Source organism: Seriola lalandi, unplaced genomic scaffold (assembly GCF_002814215.2).
Source record: "Seriola lalandi dorsalis isolate HSWRI2012SDOR001 ecotype SW California unplaced genomic scaffold, Sedor1 jcf7180002054471, whole genome shotgun sequence".
Lineage (NCBI taxonomy): Eukaryota > Metazoa > Chordata > Actinopteri > Carangiformes > Carangidae > Seriola > Seriola lalandi.
Genome location: NW_019525024.1, coordinates 130,938 through 148,375, shown reverse-complemented (window position 1 = coordinate 148,375; position 17,438 = coordinate 130,938). Strand labels below are relative to the sequence as shown.

General features: G+C 39.7%; 2 protein-coding genes across 2 annotated transcripts; both read right to left on the bottom strand.

The window, feature by feature from the left end:
* Positions 1-927: 927 nt before the first annotated feature.
* gprc5bb (G protein-coupled receptor, class C, group 5, member Bb) lies at positions 928-9,811 on the bottom strand. The gene is made up of 4 exons (XM_023411848.1): positions 9,222-9,811; positions 7,388-8,492; positions 3,048-3,160; positions 928-2,962 (listed from the first exon to the last, which is right to left on the bottom strand). Exons 2-4 carry the CDS (start codon positions 8,490-8,492, stop codon positions 2,918-2,920), a joined length of 1,263 nt encoding a protein of 420 aa, XP_023267616.1. The 5' UTR covers positions 9,222-9,811; the 3' UTR covers positions 928-2,917.
* Positions 9,812-13,452: 3,641 nt separating this feature from the next.
* LOC111659036 (lipopolysaccharide-induced tumor necrosis factor-alpha factor homolog) lies at positions 13,453-16,754 on the bottom strand. The gene is made up of 5 exons (XM_023411850.2): positions 16,692-16,754; positions 14,898-15,045; positions 14,700-14,753; positions 14,396-14,543; positions 13,453-14,301 (listed from the first exon to the last, which is right to left on the bottom strand). Exons 2-5 carry the CDS (start codon positions 15,010-15,012, stop codon positions 14,196-14,198), a joined length of 423 nt encoding a protein of 140 aa, XP_023267618.1. The 5' UTR covers positions 15,013-15,045; positions 16,692-16,754; the 3' UTR covers positions 13,453-14,195.
* Between the last annotated feature and the right edge of the window lie 684 nt (positions 16,755-17,438).

The window sequence follows — 17,438 nt, the reverse complement described above, 5'->3', positions numbered from 1 at the left end:
CACCTTTAGTTACATCTTTCAGCCCCTAACATCAGATAACCCCTGCAACTATACTGCCTGTCACCTGCAATCCCAACATCCTTCTGCAGTCTCTGGTAGCCAGAGTGTTTTTATGCAGATGGTACCACTCCCCACTGAACACATCTACATCTAACACGTTATCCCTAGCTTTTGACTACAGCTTCCAGGGGCCAGCTGGTTTCCCAGCCTCTGCCTACTACCTCTGATAGCATCTGACTACAGCCTATGACAAGCATTTGCATTAGTTTTCTCCTACAGCCACTTGGCACGCAGCCTTCAACCTGCAGTGAGAGTCTTAAGAAGCCACCTACATCTCCAGCTGCCAACTACAGCTTCCATGCGCAGGTGCATTCCCAAATTCCAGCTACAACTTATGCATTTAAGGGGTTGTGACTTAAATAAAGCACAGGCTACTTTTAAAATGCTCCCACATGCAGGGAGGGAGGATTTTAGTACAGCTGCTCTCCTGCTATTTTTAGAAGATGAATTGGCTCACGATTCAACACATCACACAGAGGGGAGACATCAAGCAGGTCTTCACTTGGCTCTTAGAAGTTGGTATTCTGTGATTTCTTAAATGTGTGTGATGAGTTTGTAATACAAGCTGGGTCTGGAGTGACTCTTTAAGGAGAGTGGTTGTGAATTAATGTATTTGTTTCATGGGTGCATGCTTTTCAGAATAATCTTTACAAAAAATTACACATGGACATCAGTTTTACTGTTCCCTCGCTTGTGTTGTAACCCAGTGTAGTTCCATTGTTGTACGACTTGCAGCATTTCTGGATTTGCAGAGTTTTACAGGTGTTTCATGATTTGCTTGTGTTTTATCAATTAGTTGCATATTTTCTAAGCATAACATAAAGGACAGAAGGCTGAAGAAGGATCAGTTCAATGACCAGACAATAATTAACAGAAAATGTGCACTGATGTATTCGCCACTTTGTGCAAATCACATTACAGACATTCATGTTACGCTGCCATAAAACAGTGACAGTGGTATCATCATAAGAGCATCTTAAAGGAAAATACCAGTGCTTATTCACATTTGGATATTTACATGATTAAAATATTTTCATTGTACAATATTACACACCTGAACACAACGAGTGTTGACAACTTAGTTATTTAGTTATTTAGTTAAGTCTCACAGCGAGAGGAAATGGTCACAGCATGAACATGGTGACTGTTCTTTGAACCTTATTTTAACTGGATAAATTATCCTGGATTGAATCTTGCTCGAGAGATGGAAACTGCAACGCTCCAGTCAAACATGAAGAGGTTTTTAGCCAAACTTAGCAGTGTCATTAATACAACATAAACAGTATTGATGAAATGTTACCAGTTAAAGTCACAGTGATGTATGAAAGTGATAGTTTTCTCTGTATTGGATGGTAATTTAAGGAGATCCCGAAAGCCAGAATACGAGATGCAGCCACTGATCTCATATAAAGCGCAAGTAATGCTCATAGTGTTATTGAATCCAGAAACACCTTGGGAAGATATGAGTGAAAGAACACTGAAACTGGTTGACAAAACAGTCCAACCTCAAGGTCCTTTGAGTAGATGTTACCAAGCTTTCAGCCCTACCGCGCGGTCTTCCTCTTCACATAGGGTTTGCCCAGTTGTTATGGCATTGTAGATTGGCTGAGCACTTGAGATTGGTTTTGTCAACCGTTGTTTTCAGTGTCAAGAATCAGCTTGAAACTCAGCACTAAAACTGTTAATTTCCTTCAATATGTATATCAAAATTCTAGAAAACACTCAAAATACGTTAAGTTTGACAAAATACGTACCTTTAAACTGTACTTTTACATGCAGCTCAAATAATCATACATTTCAAATATCACAATGCCCAGACAAAATCAGCGCTGATAAAGTGCAAAATCACAATCTCCAACAGTAAACTCTGTACTGCAGAATAGCTATTGCAGTATTAAATGGCTTATTATGATATGCTTATTAAAAACTAGTTACCCATGAGCTGGAGACTCATCTTTCACCCTTTAAATCACTTAACAATCCTCCAGAACCCTGCACAAGTTAAATACATGACGTTTATCTATACCCACAGTGAAATGTGCCAAACTAAATAGCACTGACAATGGAATGGAGATGTGGAGAGAAAAACACTATCCTTTCCTCCTTTGGGGCTCTCCAGCATGAAATACAGAGGCCAAGCAAGCTTTGTGGGTGGATGCAGGTAATTTACATAAACAACCTAGGGTTTTTTCTGAGTTGTAGCTTGATGCCAAACAGAAAGAGAAGGAAATTGAGTTTTTATGAAGCAGGCATCATCATCACTGATGAACAGGCATCAGTAAGTAACAGCACTGATTTAGAATTGCTCAGGCAAAATGTTCACTACATTCAAATTATCCTTAAATCTTGACTCTGTCATGATCTAACAGCAGCTCATTCAATTACTCCCCTTCAATGCCAAACTAGACAATGACTTCTGCCTCATATGTAATAACGTTAGCTCTCCCTCTACACTCCTCATCAGTGTATTTACATATTACAATTAAGACTGTATGTTGCTGATCTGTGCTGATCAAAATAATGCACTGTAAATGTTGTCACTCTGTGACAAAATATCCTTAACTGTGGAAGCTGCATCACTTTCTCTTCACTCTCCTCTGAGTTCATGTCCAGTCCGCTGATTAAGAGGCAATCGAAAACATTTCAGCAAAAATAAATATTACAGTTTGTTTTTAATATATCAAATTCATACATGTGTGCAGAAACACAAATACATGAAACATATTTATCTCCCATCAAATCCACTCAGAGTGATATGTGATGTCTTTAATATTTCCCTCTTATTCTTCTTAGGCAACATAAAATTCCTCCATCACAAATGTGACTTGAGTGTATCCTCTTCAAGTCTTGTCCCATATTACCATAACCGGCGTCCAGTGTAGTTGATTGGCGCTGTGGGCATCTACAAGAGAGAGGCAGAAGCCTAGTTATTTAGTGACTGAGAGAGAGAGGGAAATACACAGAGTGAGTATTTCTGCCGTACTTACTGTACCACCGTTCATCACCAGAGCCATCTCAGTGGGTTGGTAGACGTGACCTCTGAAGGCTATGCCAGGACGGATGCTCCCATGGCTGCTGTGGTATGTCCCACTCCGGAGAGCTGCCAGACCAAGCAAGGTGAAGCACACAAACGTTACAGGTGTCACGTTAACATGTGTCACATGTATGATGGTTCCAGCTTGCACAGTACCCCCTATGATAGATGGCTGTGCTACAGACTGAGACAATTATACATTAATTATACTTCAGTATAATTTTCCTCCAGCTGGGAAACTCAAAGGCCCTTCACACTCATGGTAAACTTATACAAGTGATTTCAATAGTTATTGTTTATTAGACCTTTTTCAGGTGTTTGTCGGTGTCTATAGATTGTACTTTTGACAACTTCCAGACTCTCCTGTTAGCTCTTTTAGCTCACTCGCACGGAGATTGGTGACCTCACACAAAAGAGTTGCAACATGGAACAAGTTATTTCCTATTTTAGACGCAGCTGGTTCTAGAAGTAAAAATCCTGTTTTTTTCCAACAAAGTTACACGACTGTGGGAGCATTTAAAAACTTAACTGAATGAGTCACCAGTACAATTATAACACTGCATTAGAAGATATCTGGTGCATTGGTAAAATGTCAACAGTACAAACCTGTGGATATAAAAAGTTTGAGGTACAAGGTAAATGTAAAAGGGGCATTTCGGCAAAAAACAGCTTAAAACACTGTGACGTGTACTGCTAACAATTTGTGGAAGCTCAAGATCACAATATTGAGAAAGCTAAAAACACAATCTGCAGCTAAAATTAATTCACTTTTTCAATTATGTAAGACTAATGTGTATTAGAATCTGTTACTGCTCTGATTCACGTTTCTGACTGGCTGATGCCCATGGGTATTGTAGGATTTTGAGCCGGCTGCCATGCTGAAATAAAAGGCAAAACACGATTTCTCAGACACAAAGCTGAAATAATTTCATTTGGTGGTTATATCATAAACCTGTATGAACGATGCACTATCTGGGAAAGTCACGTGTTTCTATGAAATACCGCATGGGGAAAACACTTCTTAGAACCAGTGGCCTCTCCCACTTCACAACTCTATTCCCAGGCCAGCTCCACCCACCTTCATACTGACTTGTATCTGTAATTAAAAACACCCATATGGGCGTGCTCTGCATTTAAGACCATGGCCTTATCTGAAATCACTCCCCTGTTCAGTCATTCACTTCTCCCTATATAACTGACGCTCATTAGTTTATGTATAGTGAGCAGTAAATTGAGATTTTTGACCCATATGAATCATCATCCATTTGTGTCATCGCCGACAGCTGTAGGGTTACATAACTGTTAATTTTTGCATCTATAAAATGTGAAGCAATGCATTGTGGGATTGTCAGCAGAAAGTAGTGTAGTCAAATAAAATGGGAGGGCAGTAGATACTGTATGTGTGTGTGCTATTTATTGTTACAGATTACAGGATATTGGCACACTGAGGTTCCCTTTATTTCCCAATATAGGAGTCAGATGCTCTGAAGATTTCATTATTAGATGAGCTGACTGTGAGGGAGTGGATTGGGAGCGCAAGCAGGAAACAACAAACAGGTCCTGTAATGAGGTGTACTGTGTTTTCTTCTTGTTTTTCTTTTACGATAAAAAACAGTCAAATATGGATCTGTGACATACTAAACAGTGTGACAGAGGAGTCACAGAGTCAGTGAACTGACTCAGTAATGTCAGTCACACAGTATCTATCTACCTAATGTTTTCTAACATTAGCCACTGTAAGCTACTACAAAACGTCTAGTCAAAACTAGTGTTTTGTATAAAACTATCAACTTGACGTTTGCAAAGAGATTGTTATTTCTTCTTTTAGATATCACACTTTAAAAGGAAAAGTCCTGTTATCTTTTCATGACTTATTTTCATAGCTGTATTTTCATATTCCTGTCTATGATATTAACACATTACTTACTCTACCACAGAGATTATAGAGACAGGGAGGCTGAAACATGGCTTACACCACACCATTCATTAGGGCCAGGTAACAGAAGCCTTAGCACCATCCTTTCAACCACAAAAGTAAATCCTACATTACTTGCTTACACTGTTACATGACTTTCCCTTATGATTCCACTATTGTGAGTTGTCTCCTCCTCAGTCAGCTGTACAATCGCCAACAAATATCATGAGTCGTCTGCTGCTGCTCAGAGACACTCTTCATGATTCCTTTCTGCCACTGCCTCCATTCTTTGTTTGTCCTGCTTCCTCATGGTTTTAGCTCCTCATCTGTGCATTTGGCTTCAACCAAACACGGAGAGCAGGCAAAGTGAAATGACTCATAAATCTCCCCGTAGAAAAGCCTGCTGGATAATCAGGCATTTCATGAGGTTTAATTGGATTCTGGATTGTGTACAGTTGCTATATGAGCCTCACTTTGCTGCAAACAAAACCTACATGGAGCTCGTGGTCGTACGGTGATATGGTAGACAACTTCCAAGTTGAACAGGATCTACAGTGCAATTGATGCTTTGAAAGGAATTTACCTGTGAAAACGTCAGTTTTTTTGTTTGTTTTTTTATTTGACTCTCACATAAATTATTCAGATCATTTTTGTTAAAGTGTAGTTTTTATGAACTACATAAAAAAAAACAGTTAATATTATAATAGATGATATAATAACAGATTTGACTGATGTAGTGTTGCCTTCCAGTGGGGTCATGGTTACGGTTTTCCATCCATTTGAAAGTCCATTTGAAATATAACATATTGAAATTATAATGTCACAGTTGTAATATTATGATACCGATAATAAAGTTTATCTAGTATATATATAGTCACAAAAAGTGTATGCATAAGTTTTTGTTTATTTTTTTTGTTGAGAATGTTGCTGTTGGATATAAACAAGACTGTCTGTAAAATACAGATGGACAGTGGTAAAATGGATCAATCTGCAGCAGTGGTTTGGGCAGTTTTATGGATATTTTGATTCTTTTTAAGATGTGCACCAAGAGAAATGGGACCATATTTAAAAAATGTAAATCCTAAAGCTTAAAGTAGGTCCTAACTGGCTGTTTAAGAAGAAGGTCAGGTTTAGCTTTAGTTCAGTCCTAACTTTAGGACTCCTACTTTTTGGTGTTAGAGTAATTCACAAAGCAGTTTACTGTTAAAAGGAGATGGAAGTCTGAGAGACAGTAGAGAAAGTGCAGGAAGTCAGGCCTACTCAAAGTCAAACGCTACAGAAATGAACTTTCAGAAGTATATTTTGATGGTAGGTGAGTTAATAAGAATAAAATCAGCTCACCATCGAATCGAATTGATCACCGCAGACACATGCAGTTTGTAGTGCTGTCTATCAGTTTTAATTAAATGAAAATTTAAAATCTGATTTAATTAATTTAATTATTTTTTTAAATAAACTTTACTTTAATGAACTTTACTTTAGTTAATTGAAATTTTAATCAATTAATTTTTTTTATCTTGATAAACTAAATTAATGCAATGCATAATTCAATTTAATTTATGATTTAAATGAGCAAATTATAAGTTTTGTTATTGTTACATAGCCAACTTTACTTTCAGCTTCTTTCTGAAAAGCTTTGTAGAGGAACTCTTATTTAATTTAATGCTTTCTTGGAGGACTCCTAATGGTCAAGTGAACCTTTGGACACTGCTCCTAGTCACTATTGAAATCCACTGTAAATGAACCAGCTAACTAGAGACACCTTTCATACTCAAACATTAGCTTTGATTGGATTATTGGTGTAAACTGTCAGACCTATGAAAGTTTGTTACTTTTATTGTCAACACTTTTTTGAATGCAGAAAACACAAAGTCATACACCAGTTTTGGAAAGGTATCAAGGCGACATCCATTTTTGTCGTCAGTTGCCTAGCAATGTTGTTCCTATGATTTACTGTAAAACACCAAATACCAATATTGTTATTATTTTGTTGAAAATACGACCTAATGAGTTCCAGCTGAAGGCATCATGTGAATCAGGTTAGAACAATTGAAATTTCCTTTGACACAGATTCCTTATCTCTTTTATGCAAACATGCACACACAAATATCCTTGTTTTACTATATTCGTGGGGACCTCTATTGACATAATGCACTCCCAAGCCCATTACCCAGACCTTAACCAGCACAGCTGATTGCATAACCCCAACCTTTTCCATAACAATAAGTCTTAACCCTCAGCAACTTGTGGGGTTCTGCAGTTTGGTCCCCACAAAGCTGTTAGACCCCATAAGTATAGTTGGTTTCTGGTTTTTGGACCCTCCACATTTAGTAAAACAAGCTCACACACACACACACACACACATTACAAAGGCCTACTTGCACTGTGCTCCTCCATAGAAAATGCCTGGTTTTCTGGGAAGGGTCGGTGAGAGTGTGGAGGAAGCTCATCTCCAAAGTGAGGAGGAGGGGACGTGTGACTGGTGTCGAAGAAATCTTGCGTGTTGGACTCTGGAGGTTTTCGGAGACACAGGTGCGCCTCTGGAATCGCATGGAACAGAAGCAGGATCCAGCCCTGAATGACCAGGGCCACCGCCAGCGCAGGCTCATCCAGCACTTTAACATCCTTCTTCCCTCCTCCTAACCGTTCTCCTTTCCCCTTTCCCCTCAGCGCTTGGCTGCCGTATAGATAAAACCCCAGCCAGGCCACCCACAGCAATGCTGATGCCAAACTAGACAGGAAAAGCCAAACGGCATTACACTTCCATCTCCGCTTGTCACTCTCTCCATCTCTGTCTTCTTCACTCCCACCACCTCCCTCTGCCCCAAACTCTCCTCCACAGAGCACCACCCCCAGAGAAAGCCCCATGGCTATGAGGAGAAGCCCGAGAGTGTAGCTGCATGTCAGAGCAAAGTCCAAAGGTGGATATTCACAGGCTGGGTGACCCTCCCTGACAACAGTCAGCAGGACCCATTCAGCAGAGATGATCCCCTGAACCAAGGCCAAGGCCAGGCCGAGCGCCGCCAAGGAGCTGCCCGATGGGCTCGTCTTGCCAGCCACCAGCCTCCTGAGCCTCACACCCTGCACCAGCAAGCTGGAGAAGCAAAGGGCGAAAAGAGGCCCCCAGAAGGCCCTGCGGACCACACAGAGTGCCTGGTTCTTCCCCACCAAGAAAGCCAGAGAGATGGAGAAAAGGCCGAGGAGTGTGCCAAGGAGCAGCAGAAGAGGCCCCATGCCGGAGCGCCTGGCCGGGTCAGAAATGGAGCGCAGCTTGACAAGCAGGAGCACAGCGAGGACCAGAGAGGCGAGACCACCGCTGCAGGCCACAGCCTCCAGAACCACACCCCAGACTGACTCCAGGTCACACAGCACTCTGTAGGGAGGGTCCACATCCACACTGCATCCGCGAGGAGGAGGAGAAGGGTGGGATGAACCATAGCCAACCAGTAACAGGAGGCAGATGATTATAGGGCTCACGGCCATCTTAGAGAGACAGAAAAAATGTATGGATGAGATTGAGAAAGGGTTAAAGGAGGTAAAGAGAGGTAAATGTCCAGAGAGGTAAACAAGAGGAGTGACATTATGGAAAAAGATCTAGAGAGGAAGGAGACAGGAAGGTGAATGTAGATATAAATCACAACGTGCACAAAATACTGTAGAAAAAGCTGCCAATATATCAACATCCAAAAAAAGCGTTATATATCAGACATTAATATGTTTCTCTCTCTCTCTCTCAGGCACACACAAATACACACTCACGCACTCACAGCACAGAATAGAACTGCTTTTAGCACTGGGCAATGGTTTCCATGGTAACGGGAAACAGCGTGGGCTGACTACATCAAATACTGGGCTTTTGAGAAGTCGAGTTTCAGTACCCAAAAGCACAGAGAAACACGCGACTGCACACACACACACACACACACACACACACACACACACACACACACACACACACACACACACACACACAATGTTTGTGCTTACTTGTGAGGACCCTCAATGATGTAATGTATTCCCCAGCCCTAAGATGAACATAATTTTAACCTTCACCCTAACATCAAATGCTAGCCTAATCTTCAAACTGTGAATTCAGAGGCCACATGTTCTCACTTAAAAAAAAAAATTGAAACAAACTCACAAATATAAACGCACGACATACAAAATAAATACCACAACATTAAAATGATTAAATGACAATTTCAAACTCACCTCAGACAAATTCTTGGCTTAAAATCTTGATTATTGAGAGTGAAGAGGCATCATAGTTTTCCAGGCTGCATCACTTCAACTTGTTAAAGTATTTTTGTAAATCACAGTCAATGAAATCCTTGAGGCAGCAGAGACAAAGCGGTTTCCATTTTGTCTTTGAAAATGTCTCTTATGTTGCTCTCTGCGCTCACAGCTCCCACTGTTTTAAAGTACAAAATAGCACACTTTGAGAGACCAATAATGCCCTGCTGCTGCAGTGACACGTCCGGCTGCTCCGAGAAGAATCCACAATTATGATGCATGCCTTGATACTTCACACACCCACATAGTCAAATATATCTTCTGTCTCCCTTTCACTCTTCGCTCTCACTGTCTCTGCCCCTCTCTCGCTCCCTCTGTCCTCCTCTTTCTATTCATTCTGTCTCCACGTCTGTGTTTCTCTCTCTCTGCTTCACACTGAATCTGCGGAGGTGTCAACACAGATGCGATCCCAGCTTTACCTCTCCTCACCCACGCATGGGGAGTATAATTTGCTGATGCACCTGTCTAACCAGGAAGAAAATAGGAAATAAGTACAGTATATGAGCATGGCAATGCGCTGCCAATCATGTGCACTTCTCAGTGTTGTTTCCTGCCTTCAGGCTCCCACGTCTTCCTCACACCCAGAACTGTGGGGCACGTAGATTCTTCATTGAGCAGCAGATTGGACCAAAACAATCAGAAGTATCTCCAGGAGGAAGATGTCTGTTGACGGTGCGTGTTGCAGAATGAAGATGGGATTTGGACAGAGATGGGCAGATGGTCAATCCAAACGCAGGTGAGCCTTGTGGCCACGTGGCCATCCTAGTAGAGAGTGTTACATAATACCCTTGAAGACATGATTCAGCCAAGCCTCCCCTTAGAGTGGAGTAATCTCCTCCCCTGGAGGTGGCTTCATGTGGGGTTGGAGAGAGACACAACATGAGGAAAACCATGACACGGAGCAACAACTGTACGAGCTAATCGAGTCAATTTGGATCAGCGTGTGAGAGATTGATGCTGACAGACACTAGGGAGCGCAGTGACAGATAGAGGCCAAACAGGAGAAGCCAAAGCTGGTTTGTGGTACGCAAATAAACTCTCAGACAAAAAGATGCAAGTAAAGAAGTGCACACCTGCACCCTGCTGTGTCAGTCAAGACAGTCTAATCCAGACAGTGAGTCCTTGCTATTATGTAAGCAGCAGGAGCAACTGCTTTGGTTGGTGATGAGCAAGAATACTGAGATAAAAAACAAGAAAGTATAAGAATGACAACAGCAGACATTTTGACTTGTAGTAGTAGGAAAAGTGCACGTGTTAACATTAATATAACAAAGTCTGTGAACGTGTCTCCACATGAATCGGTTAGTTGATTGCAGCAATTTTGATAGGCTACAATTGTTTAAGTCAATTTCCAAACCCAAATGTCAAAGATTTTTGTTATGAGAGTTTGCTGCTTTTATTTGTTAATATAAACTGTTTATAAACTGTATGTCTTTCATTTTTGGACTGTTGATGGGACAAAATAAGAAACACAAAGAAAAACAAGCACATTTGATGACATCACCTTGGACTTTAGGAAACTGTGATAGGCATTTTTAAAACAATAGTTCATTTGTGAATTTATATTCACTTTTTTCCCAAAAGTTAACTGAGAAGATATTTGTATGATAAATACAAAGCTACAGCCAGCCAGTTGCCAGGTAACCACCCTATAGGGCTACTAGCTTTATGCTAAGTTGCTAATGCTGCTGGCTGTTGCTTCATAGTGAGTGTGCAGACATGAGAGTGATATTAATCTTCTCATCTAAGTCTCAGCAAGAAAGTGAATAAGCATATTTCCTAAAATGAACTCCTTCTTGACATTTTAATGAGCAAACAATTAACTGATTAATTGAGAAATCAAGTGGCAGATGAATTGATAAATAAAATAAAACTGCAGCTATAGTTTAGTAGCATTATCACCATTATCCATTGCAGACAACCCACAACTTCAGATGGGGGTCACGGTGTCCAAGGTTTTTTAATCGATCTGGGTCTAAGCTGACCTTTCTAAATTGCCTTGAGAAAGGAACTGAATGTCTGCCAGCCTCTCACAGACAACACTCTCTGACGTCCTTGTCCCTCGTGTATTATTAAAGCAGAACATTAGTTACAAGATATCGACTTTAAGAAGTTTGGGAAACCTTCTAGTATGTGTTATCTGTGTGCTGGTTCGTCCTGTTGTGTGATTGAGTCGCAGAGACAAAGGGAGATCAAGGTGGGAGACAACAGAGCAGAGAAGTGCTGATTAAATCGGGTCATCAATCCTAATCTGGGTAATCTAGTGGTTACTATGGTCACAGTCCAACAGGACTTTGTTAAGTATGGCCCATCCCATAATCCCAGCTTTATCCCACCTCAAGTCTCTTCTGACAACTGTGCGCGCACAGACAGATACAGCATTCGTTACTAAAGGCATGCGTTTGTGCAGTGGGTTGAAGCCTTTTTGTGGGGCCTTTTTTCAACATCTCCTTTTCACTGCCAGTGGAGACCTCGTACAAAACAGTGCACTTCATCATAAAGAAGAAGAGGCAGTGGTGTGTGAAGGGAGACTGAAGCCTACTCTCTGCCAGCCTGTTGGCTCTATCTGCTGTCTACTTGAAGAACTACAGGAAGCGTCAGTCTGAGGTCATGTCAGAAGAGCTCTTGTACAGTTTGGCTTTAGCTGAGTAGACGGCCACCATGGAGATGACCAAAAAATTTGCTTTGGCAGATTATCCAGATGGTCAATCCAACAGCTTTTGTTTTGTGCTTGCCACTTCCTGTACTGTTGTTTTCACAATGAAAGATAATTGAATGAGGACTAACCCCTCCACCACTTCTCAGGAAAACATTTGGGGCTCCAGCAATTAGAAAAATTAGTCCCTTCTTCTCTTTCTTCTTCTTTGTGTTCATTACGGAAACTGAAAACCAACAGTCATACCAACACCTACTGCATCACAGTTTATAAAGTCATGCCATTAAATCATCTTACTATTCTGTACATTATAATAAAAAAGTAAAAACGTCTTTTCTATTACTCTCTCTCTTTTTGGGTTATATCTATTACTGTACATCACATGTTATACATTTTCCACTACATTATACCACCAAGGCCTGTTTCCCATTAAATACAGCATAGAATTAAACATAAAGGCAGGGGTTATAACATAATGAGCCTTTTTCACAGCTGAAATTTTGAAAAGCACAGGTGGAGCTGAAAACCATTAATCATAGCTCTGTCCCATTTAAGTATTCAAGTAAGCCAAACCAGTGAGCAAGCAATGCACAATGCCAGGACTCTGGAGCTGACACATCTAAAAGAAATACTATCATCATTAATGTTATTAATTATACCTGTGACCTGCTACCACATGTTAAATGTCTGCTGTGTTCTGCTATAATGTCTCCTTTTATTACCCACTGTGCATCACTTTCCTTCCACAAGTTAATCACACTGTTTGGCCTTTCCACTACAGGTTCCCTCTTTTTTCTTCTGTTTGTTATAAGCACTAACAAATGCAGGTACGGGAATAACTTCAAAAGTAACTCATCTTGAAACTCAACGTTTTGAATATGACATATGAAGAGGAACTCCTGAGGACGGCTGGATGTAAACATATTACAGTTTTCAATGATATAACTTTCTCAGTCCACTGAAAAACAACTCATGCTTCAGTTATTTCTGCAGAAAATGTGAATTGTTTAAATTAAACTGAGCTCAGCCTACATTTCATTTCAGGATTGTAGGATTGTATCCATTGTCATAAATATGTCTTTCTTCATAATTAATAGGGAAAAACACTAATACAGAAGCTTTCTTCTCTCTAACGCCTCTTCCCTCTAGATGGCACTGCAAGATTTATGTCTTTTAAACAGCGTTGAAGCCAACAAGTGTTCATATGAGTTTCAGTGAAACATTCTTGTCTGATTTTATGGTGTAATTTCTTTCTTTTTTTTTAAGTAATGTTATTTATTTGTTTGATAAATGCCACCTATATTAGCAGAGCTCTGCTTCACCAGGTTCAACCATATTCTGATAATGTATGGATCAAAGAACCAATAAATTATCTCTTTGCGTGATGATTTGCTGATTTGATGTATGTATGTGTAAGTTGTGTATTTCTTTTCTTTATAAGGCAACATTCAGTCATGAAGTAAAAAAAAAGAAAAGAATGAAAGTACATTTCAATAATGATTCATTCATTTGTGATTTATTCACTTTAATAATTTCAGTGTATAATCAGTGAGTTATTATTATTGCAATTAAAGGTTTTGTTACATATTTTTGTTTGTTACACATATTTATATATATTTACAATTTCAGTGTATCTTACATATCTTATCTTGAGTGCATTGTCATTGTTCATGTTAAAATATTTTTTCTTTAGTGACAATTACTTATTTTATATTAGTGTGTCAAAGAAATTAAATTTCAACTAAAACAAACATTCAGTATGCCATCTAAATGAAATCAATAGATGCAAAAACGCAAATAATTTTGCTTTTCTCTGCAGACAAATATAACATTTCATAAAATAATCAGCTGGACTAAATTTAAACAAACTAAGACGCCTGAAATTGTTGCCGTCCTACATTAATGCTTAAATTTAACACTAAATTATATTACAGTGAGATAATATCACTCAGAGCAAGTAAAGAAAAAATCTAATAATGATAATCATATTTTCACCTTACATTTTTTACACTGTGATTGCACATTTCAAATCATGAGCTAAAAGAAAAGAAGATATTACAGGTCTTGTGTAACTTTCTAGCTACACATATGTACAATAGAGAGTAACACAGGTAAAACAAGCATTTTACACAAGTACAAGGTTCAAGATTACATCTTACCCCTGTACAGATCTTCGATAATGGTTAGCTTCTCTACCTTTTGTTGTTTCTAAAGAGTTTACGCTGGAGATTGCTGTTTCACTCGCGTTTATGGACATGCAGGACGTTGTTACATACGGGACAGGAATGATGCACATCCTTGCAAGAATTCACACAGAAGGGAATCAAACAGCAAGGCCAGATTCTGGAATAAAGTGAAAATAATACTTGATTACTATGTGTGTGTGTGTGTGTGTGTGTGTGTGTGTGTGTGTGTGTGTGTTGGGGTCTCTACTCACACGAAGACTCCTAGTAGGCCACAGATCAGCCAGGTGAGTAGACCATTCTTATACTCAACTTTAGTGAGAACGGTGTTTTGGCAGCGAGGACATAACATCTGTCCAGGAGCATCAGTTGGAATCGGCTGCACCACCACCACCTGCTGTACTGTGAGCAGGAAAAAAACTTGTACTTCTGACAATTACTGTCCACACCTCCTCACCAGCCCACCACTGAACGCAAAGTTTGTTCAGTTTTTTTCTATATGACACAAATTTGAAAGTTATTTTAACTTATGAGAGACAGTTGGAGAGAGACACTCACCAGGTTGTAAGATCTGAGGCTGTTGTTGGGGGTACTGGTAAACATGTTGTTGAACTGGATATGAGAAGGAGACATTTAGCTTGAGAAAGGTTAAAAGAATAAAATTAAACTCAAATGCTCTGACCACATGGATTAAAATGAGAGGAACAACTTGAAAAATAGAGTAAAATAGAACAAAATAAGCCCCTGATGTCTTACCAGTCTGCACGACATGCTGACTTTGGACTCCCATATAGGCAGCCATGTTGGGGTCTACAGGGGGGCCTGGGTACGGCGGTGCTGGCATATTTGCCATATTGGGTGGCATTGCCATGGTAGGTTTCTGATCCTTTTCTATGATATCCGTCTGATGGAGCAGAGAGAAAAGCTTGTAAGGCAGAGGAAAGAAGGTACAAAAAAATGATCTGGAATAAAGCCTTGTAATCCAAAAATGTCTTTCAGAGGGTCCCCTGATCCCTGTCGGTGAATTAAAGCAGTGGATCGAAGTTGGGTTCAGATCAAAACCCGGAAACTCCAGTGGCGTATTTATTTTTACACCATGCCTCCCCCGAGTGTGAAAACCTGCTATTCAAGTTATAGAGTGCTCGAAAGCAATGAATGGCCAGTTGCAACAACATTGACTCTAAGGCATGTGTATGCAAACAAGCAGGTTTGGTGGCATTATATCTTCACTTTGTAAAGGAAAGTGAAACTAGAAAACACTACATAATAGTCCCTGCCCTGTGTATATAAATGATCCTTCACCTCACTGTTCTACCAAAGGAATGTATTGTACTAGAAACTGTCCAAAGCAAATGCACAGTGTTGCTTCACGTCTCCAACACACCTACAAATAAGCCACTGATAAGAATTTGCATTGAACCCGCCTCAGTGACGATGTTCTCTGTTGGCAGATTGGATTCAGTAACACTGAATACACAGCAACATTTTCATTTGTCAAAGAGGGAATACCACATGTGAAACACATTTTGTTAACAGCTCAGTTCCATCAAGCGTCCCAGTGAGCCATGACAAAGAGCCACCATTCATAATACCCAAAGACCCTTGAACAAGCTTAACTGAATATAGTCATTTTTAATTTTGTTAATTATGCCTGGGCTTTTCATGCTGAGACGAGTCAACATGTCTGCTGTGAAAAAAAAAAAAACACAGAAGTTTCAGGGGAACACTAAATACTGATTTCAGTAAGGTGCCGGTAATAATATCTGATTCCGTGCCTGCAATATTATCTCCAATAATATCACAGTCAAACAATTAGAATGTCTGAAAAGAAATTTACTATGTCGACCTTGAATTGAGATTTATTCATTCATTCATTCATTTTTGTCGTACTGCTGTTTTGAAGGCCACCGATGAACGTCCATGCTGAATCAGAATGTAAAAACTCAGATAAACATGTCAGTCATCTTCACCGAGTGGTCAATGAGCTCAGCGGTAAATTTTCTGTTTTGCGTACAATTTGCGACATTTCTCTGTTTGCATGTGTTTGCTGCATTTGCAACGCATTTCTTTACGTTTGTTATGCGTTTTACATTTGGCAAATGTGTTTGTTTTATTTGCAGCATTTGTTTTCTACTTGTGACCTATGTCTCAACGTAGAGAGGAAGATTTCTTTATTTGCTTGTGTTTTCTTAAACTGCATGCACTGCCCTGTCTTTGCCTCCGTACAAATCGGAGGATGTGAATCTGTTGACTTACTGAGTAAAGTTATTATTGATGTAAAAGAACAAAACTTGTTCAACCTGTTATAAGATGCACTCTGCACTGGCATTCAGCATTCCTGCACTCAGTATTCCTGTTATTGTTTGCTAGGCTGAAACCTACCTCTCATGATTGATTCAATTTGTAGTTAAGTTTAGTTTGAGTTAAATAAAGCTAAAGCCACTTTCTAACTGGTACACACATGAAAACCAAGCAACACACACACAAATCTAATCTTCTGCCAGTATGTTTTATTTTCTCACACCTGAGGACAAAACTGACGCAGCTTACCTTGACGAGGAGGTGAGGAGAGAGTGTGGGAGCGCAGCACTGCTTCTTCCAGTGATCTTTGAGGACAAGACAACAAGACAAATGTCATGGTGATGTGTCAGAAAGGAGGTGGAGCAACGCTGTGAAAAGGTTGCAATAGGTGTAGATCACCTGTATTTGAGTTTCAAAATGTCACTACAACATTACTTTTATAACTAGTGAAGCATTTCCAACACAGCTTAAGACTTTAAAATATTAAATTGTTTACGTTACATAATTAGATTATTAAATCATTTCAAACATAATGTATTGATTGATTCAAGCTTATATTTACACAGGAGGAACTTGCTGAGCGAGATCTCTTTTGCAGGAGTGCCCCTATTATATACATATTAACTGTGACGAATTACATGTTTGAAAAAAAAAGAGGTCAAAGTAAAACAAAAATAGCTACAAGACGATGTAATAAAGGTTATTCAAACTGCAAAGTGCAAAGCAAAATAAAAGGGATTCTTAAAAGAAAACTTGTGTGGGATGTACTGAGTTCCGTATCCAAATATAAATGGTGGACAATTATTAAGTGGTTATTAAATGCCAGAGGAACAACTGCCGTTTTAATGTTACAGCACTGACGGGCTTAGTCTGATGAGCAACTCACTAAGAGACATTTGGAAATATTAAGTTGATTCAAGCAAAGGTTCAGAAGATGATAAGGAGACAATGTGTGAGACCATCGCCCCTGTGGCCACTGTCGCTATGCAAAGATTT

Excerpts from the sequence above, each read along its gene's own strand:
- gprc5bb (XM_023411848.1), bottom strand. The coding sequence starts at position 8,492 with ATGGCCGTGAGCCCTATAATCATCTGCCTCCTGTTACTGGTTGGCTAT. Across the intron at positions 3,161-7,387 it reads TATGGAGGAGCACAGTGCAA|CTCTCCGGAGTGGGACATAC; the intron begins GTAGGCCTTTGT and ends TTGGTCTGGCAG. Across the intron at positions 2,963-3,047 it reads TGGTGATGAACGGTGGTACA|ATGCCCACAGCGCCAATCAA; the intron begins GTAAGTACGGCA and ends TCTCTCTTGTAG.
- LOC111659036 (XM_023411850.2), bottom strand. The coding sequence starts at position 15,012 with ATGGCAATGCCACCCAATATGGCAAATATGCCAGCACCGCCGTACCCA. Across the intron at positions 14,754-14,897 it reads TCAGCATGTCGTGCAGACTG|TTCAACAACATGTTTACCAG; the intron begins GTAAGACATCAG and ends TCTCATATCCAG. Across the intron at positions 14,544-14,699 it reads GCCTCAGATCTTACAACCTG|TACAGCAGGTGGTGGTGGTG; the intron begins GTGAGTGTCTCT and ends TCCTGCTCACAG.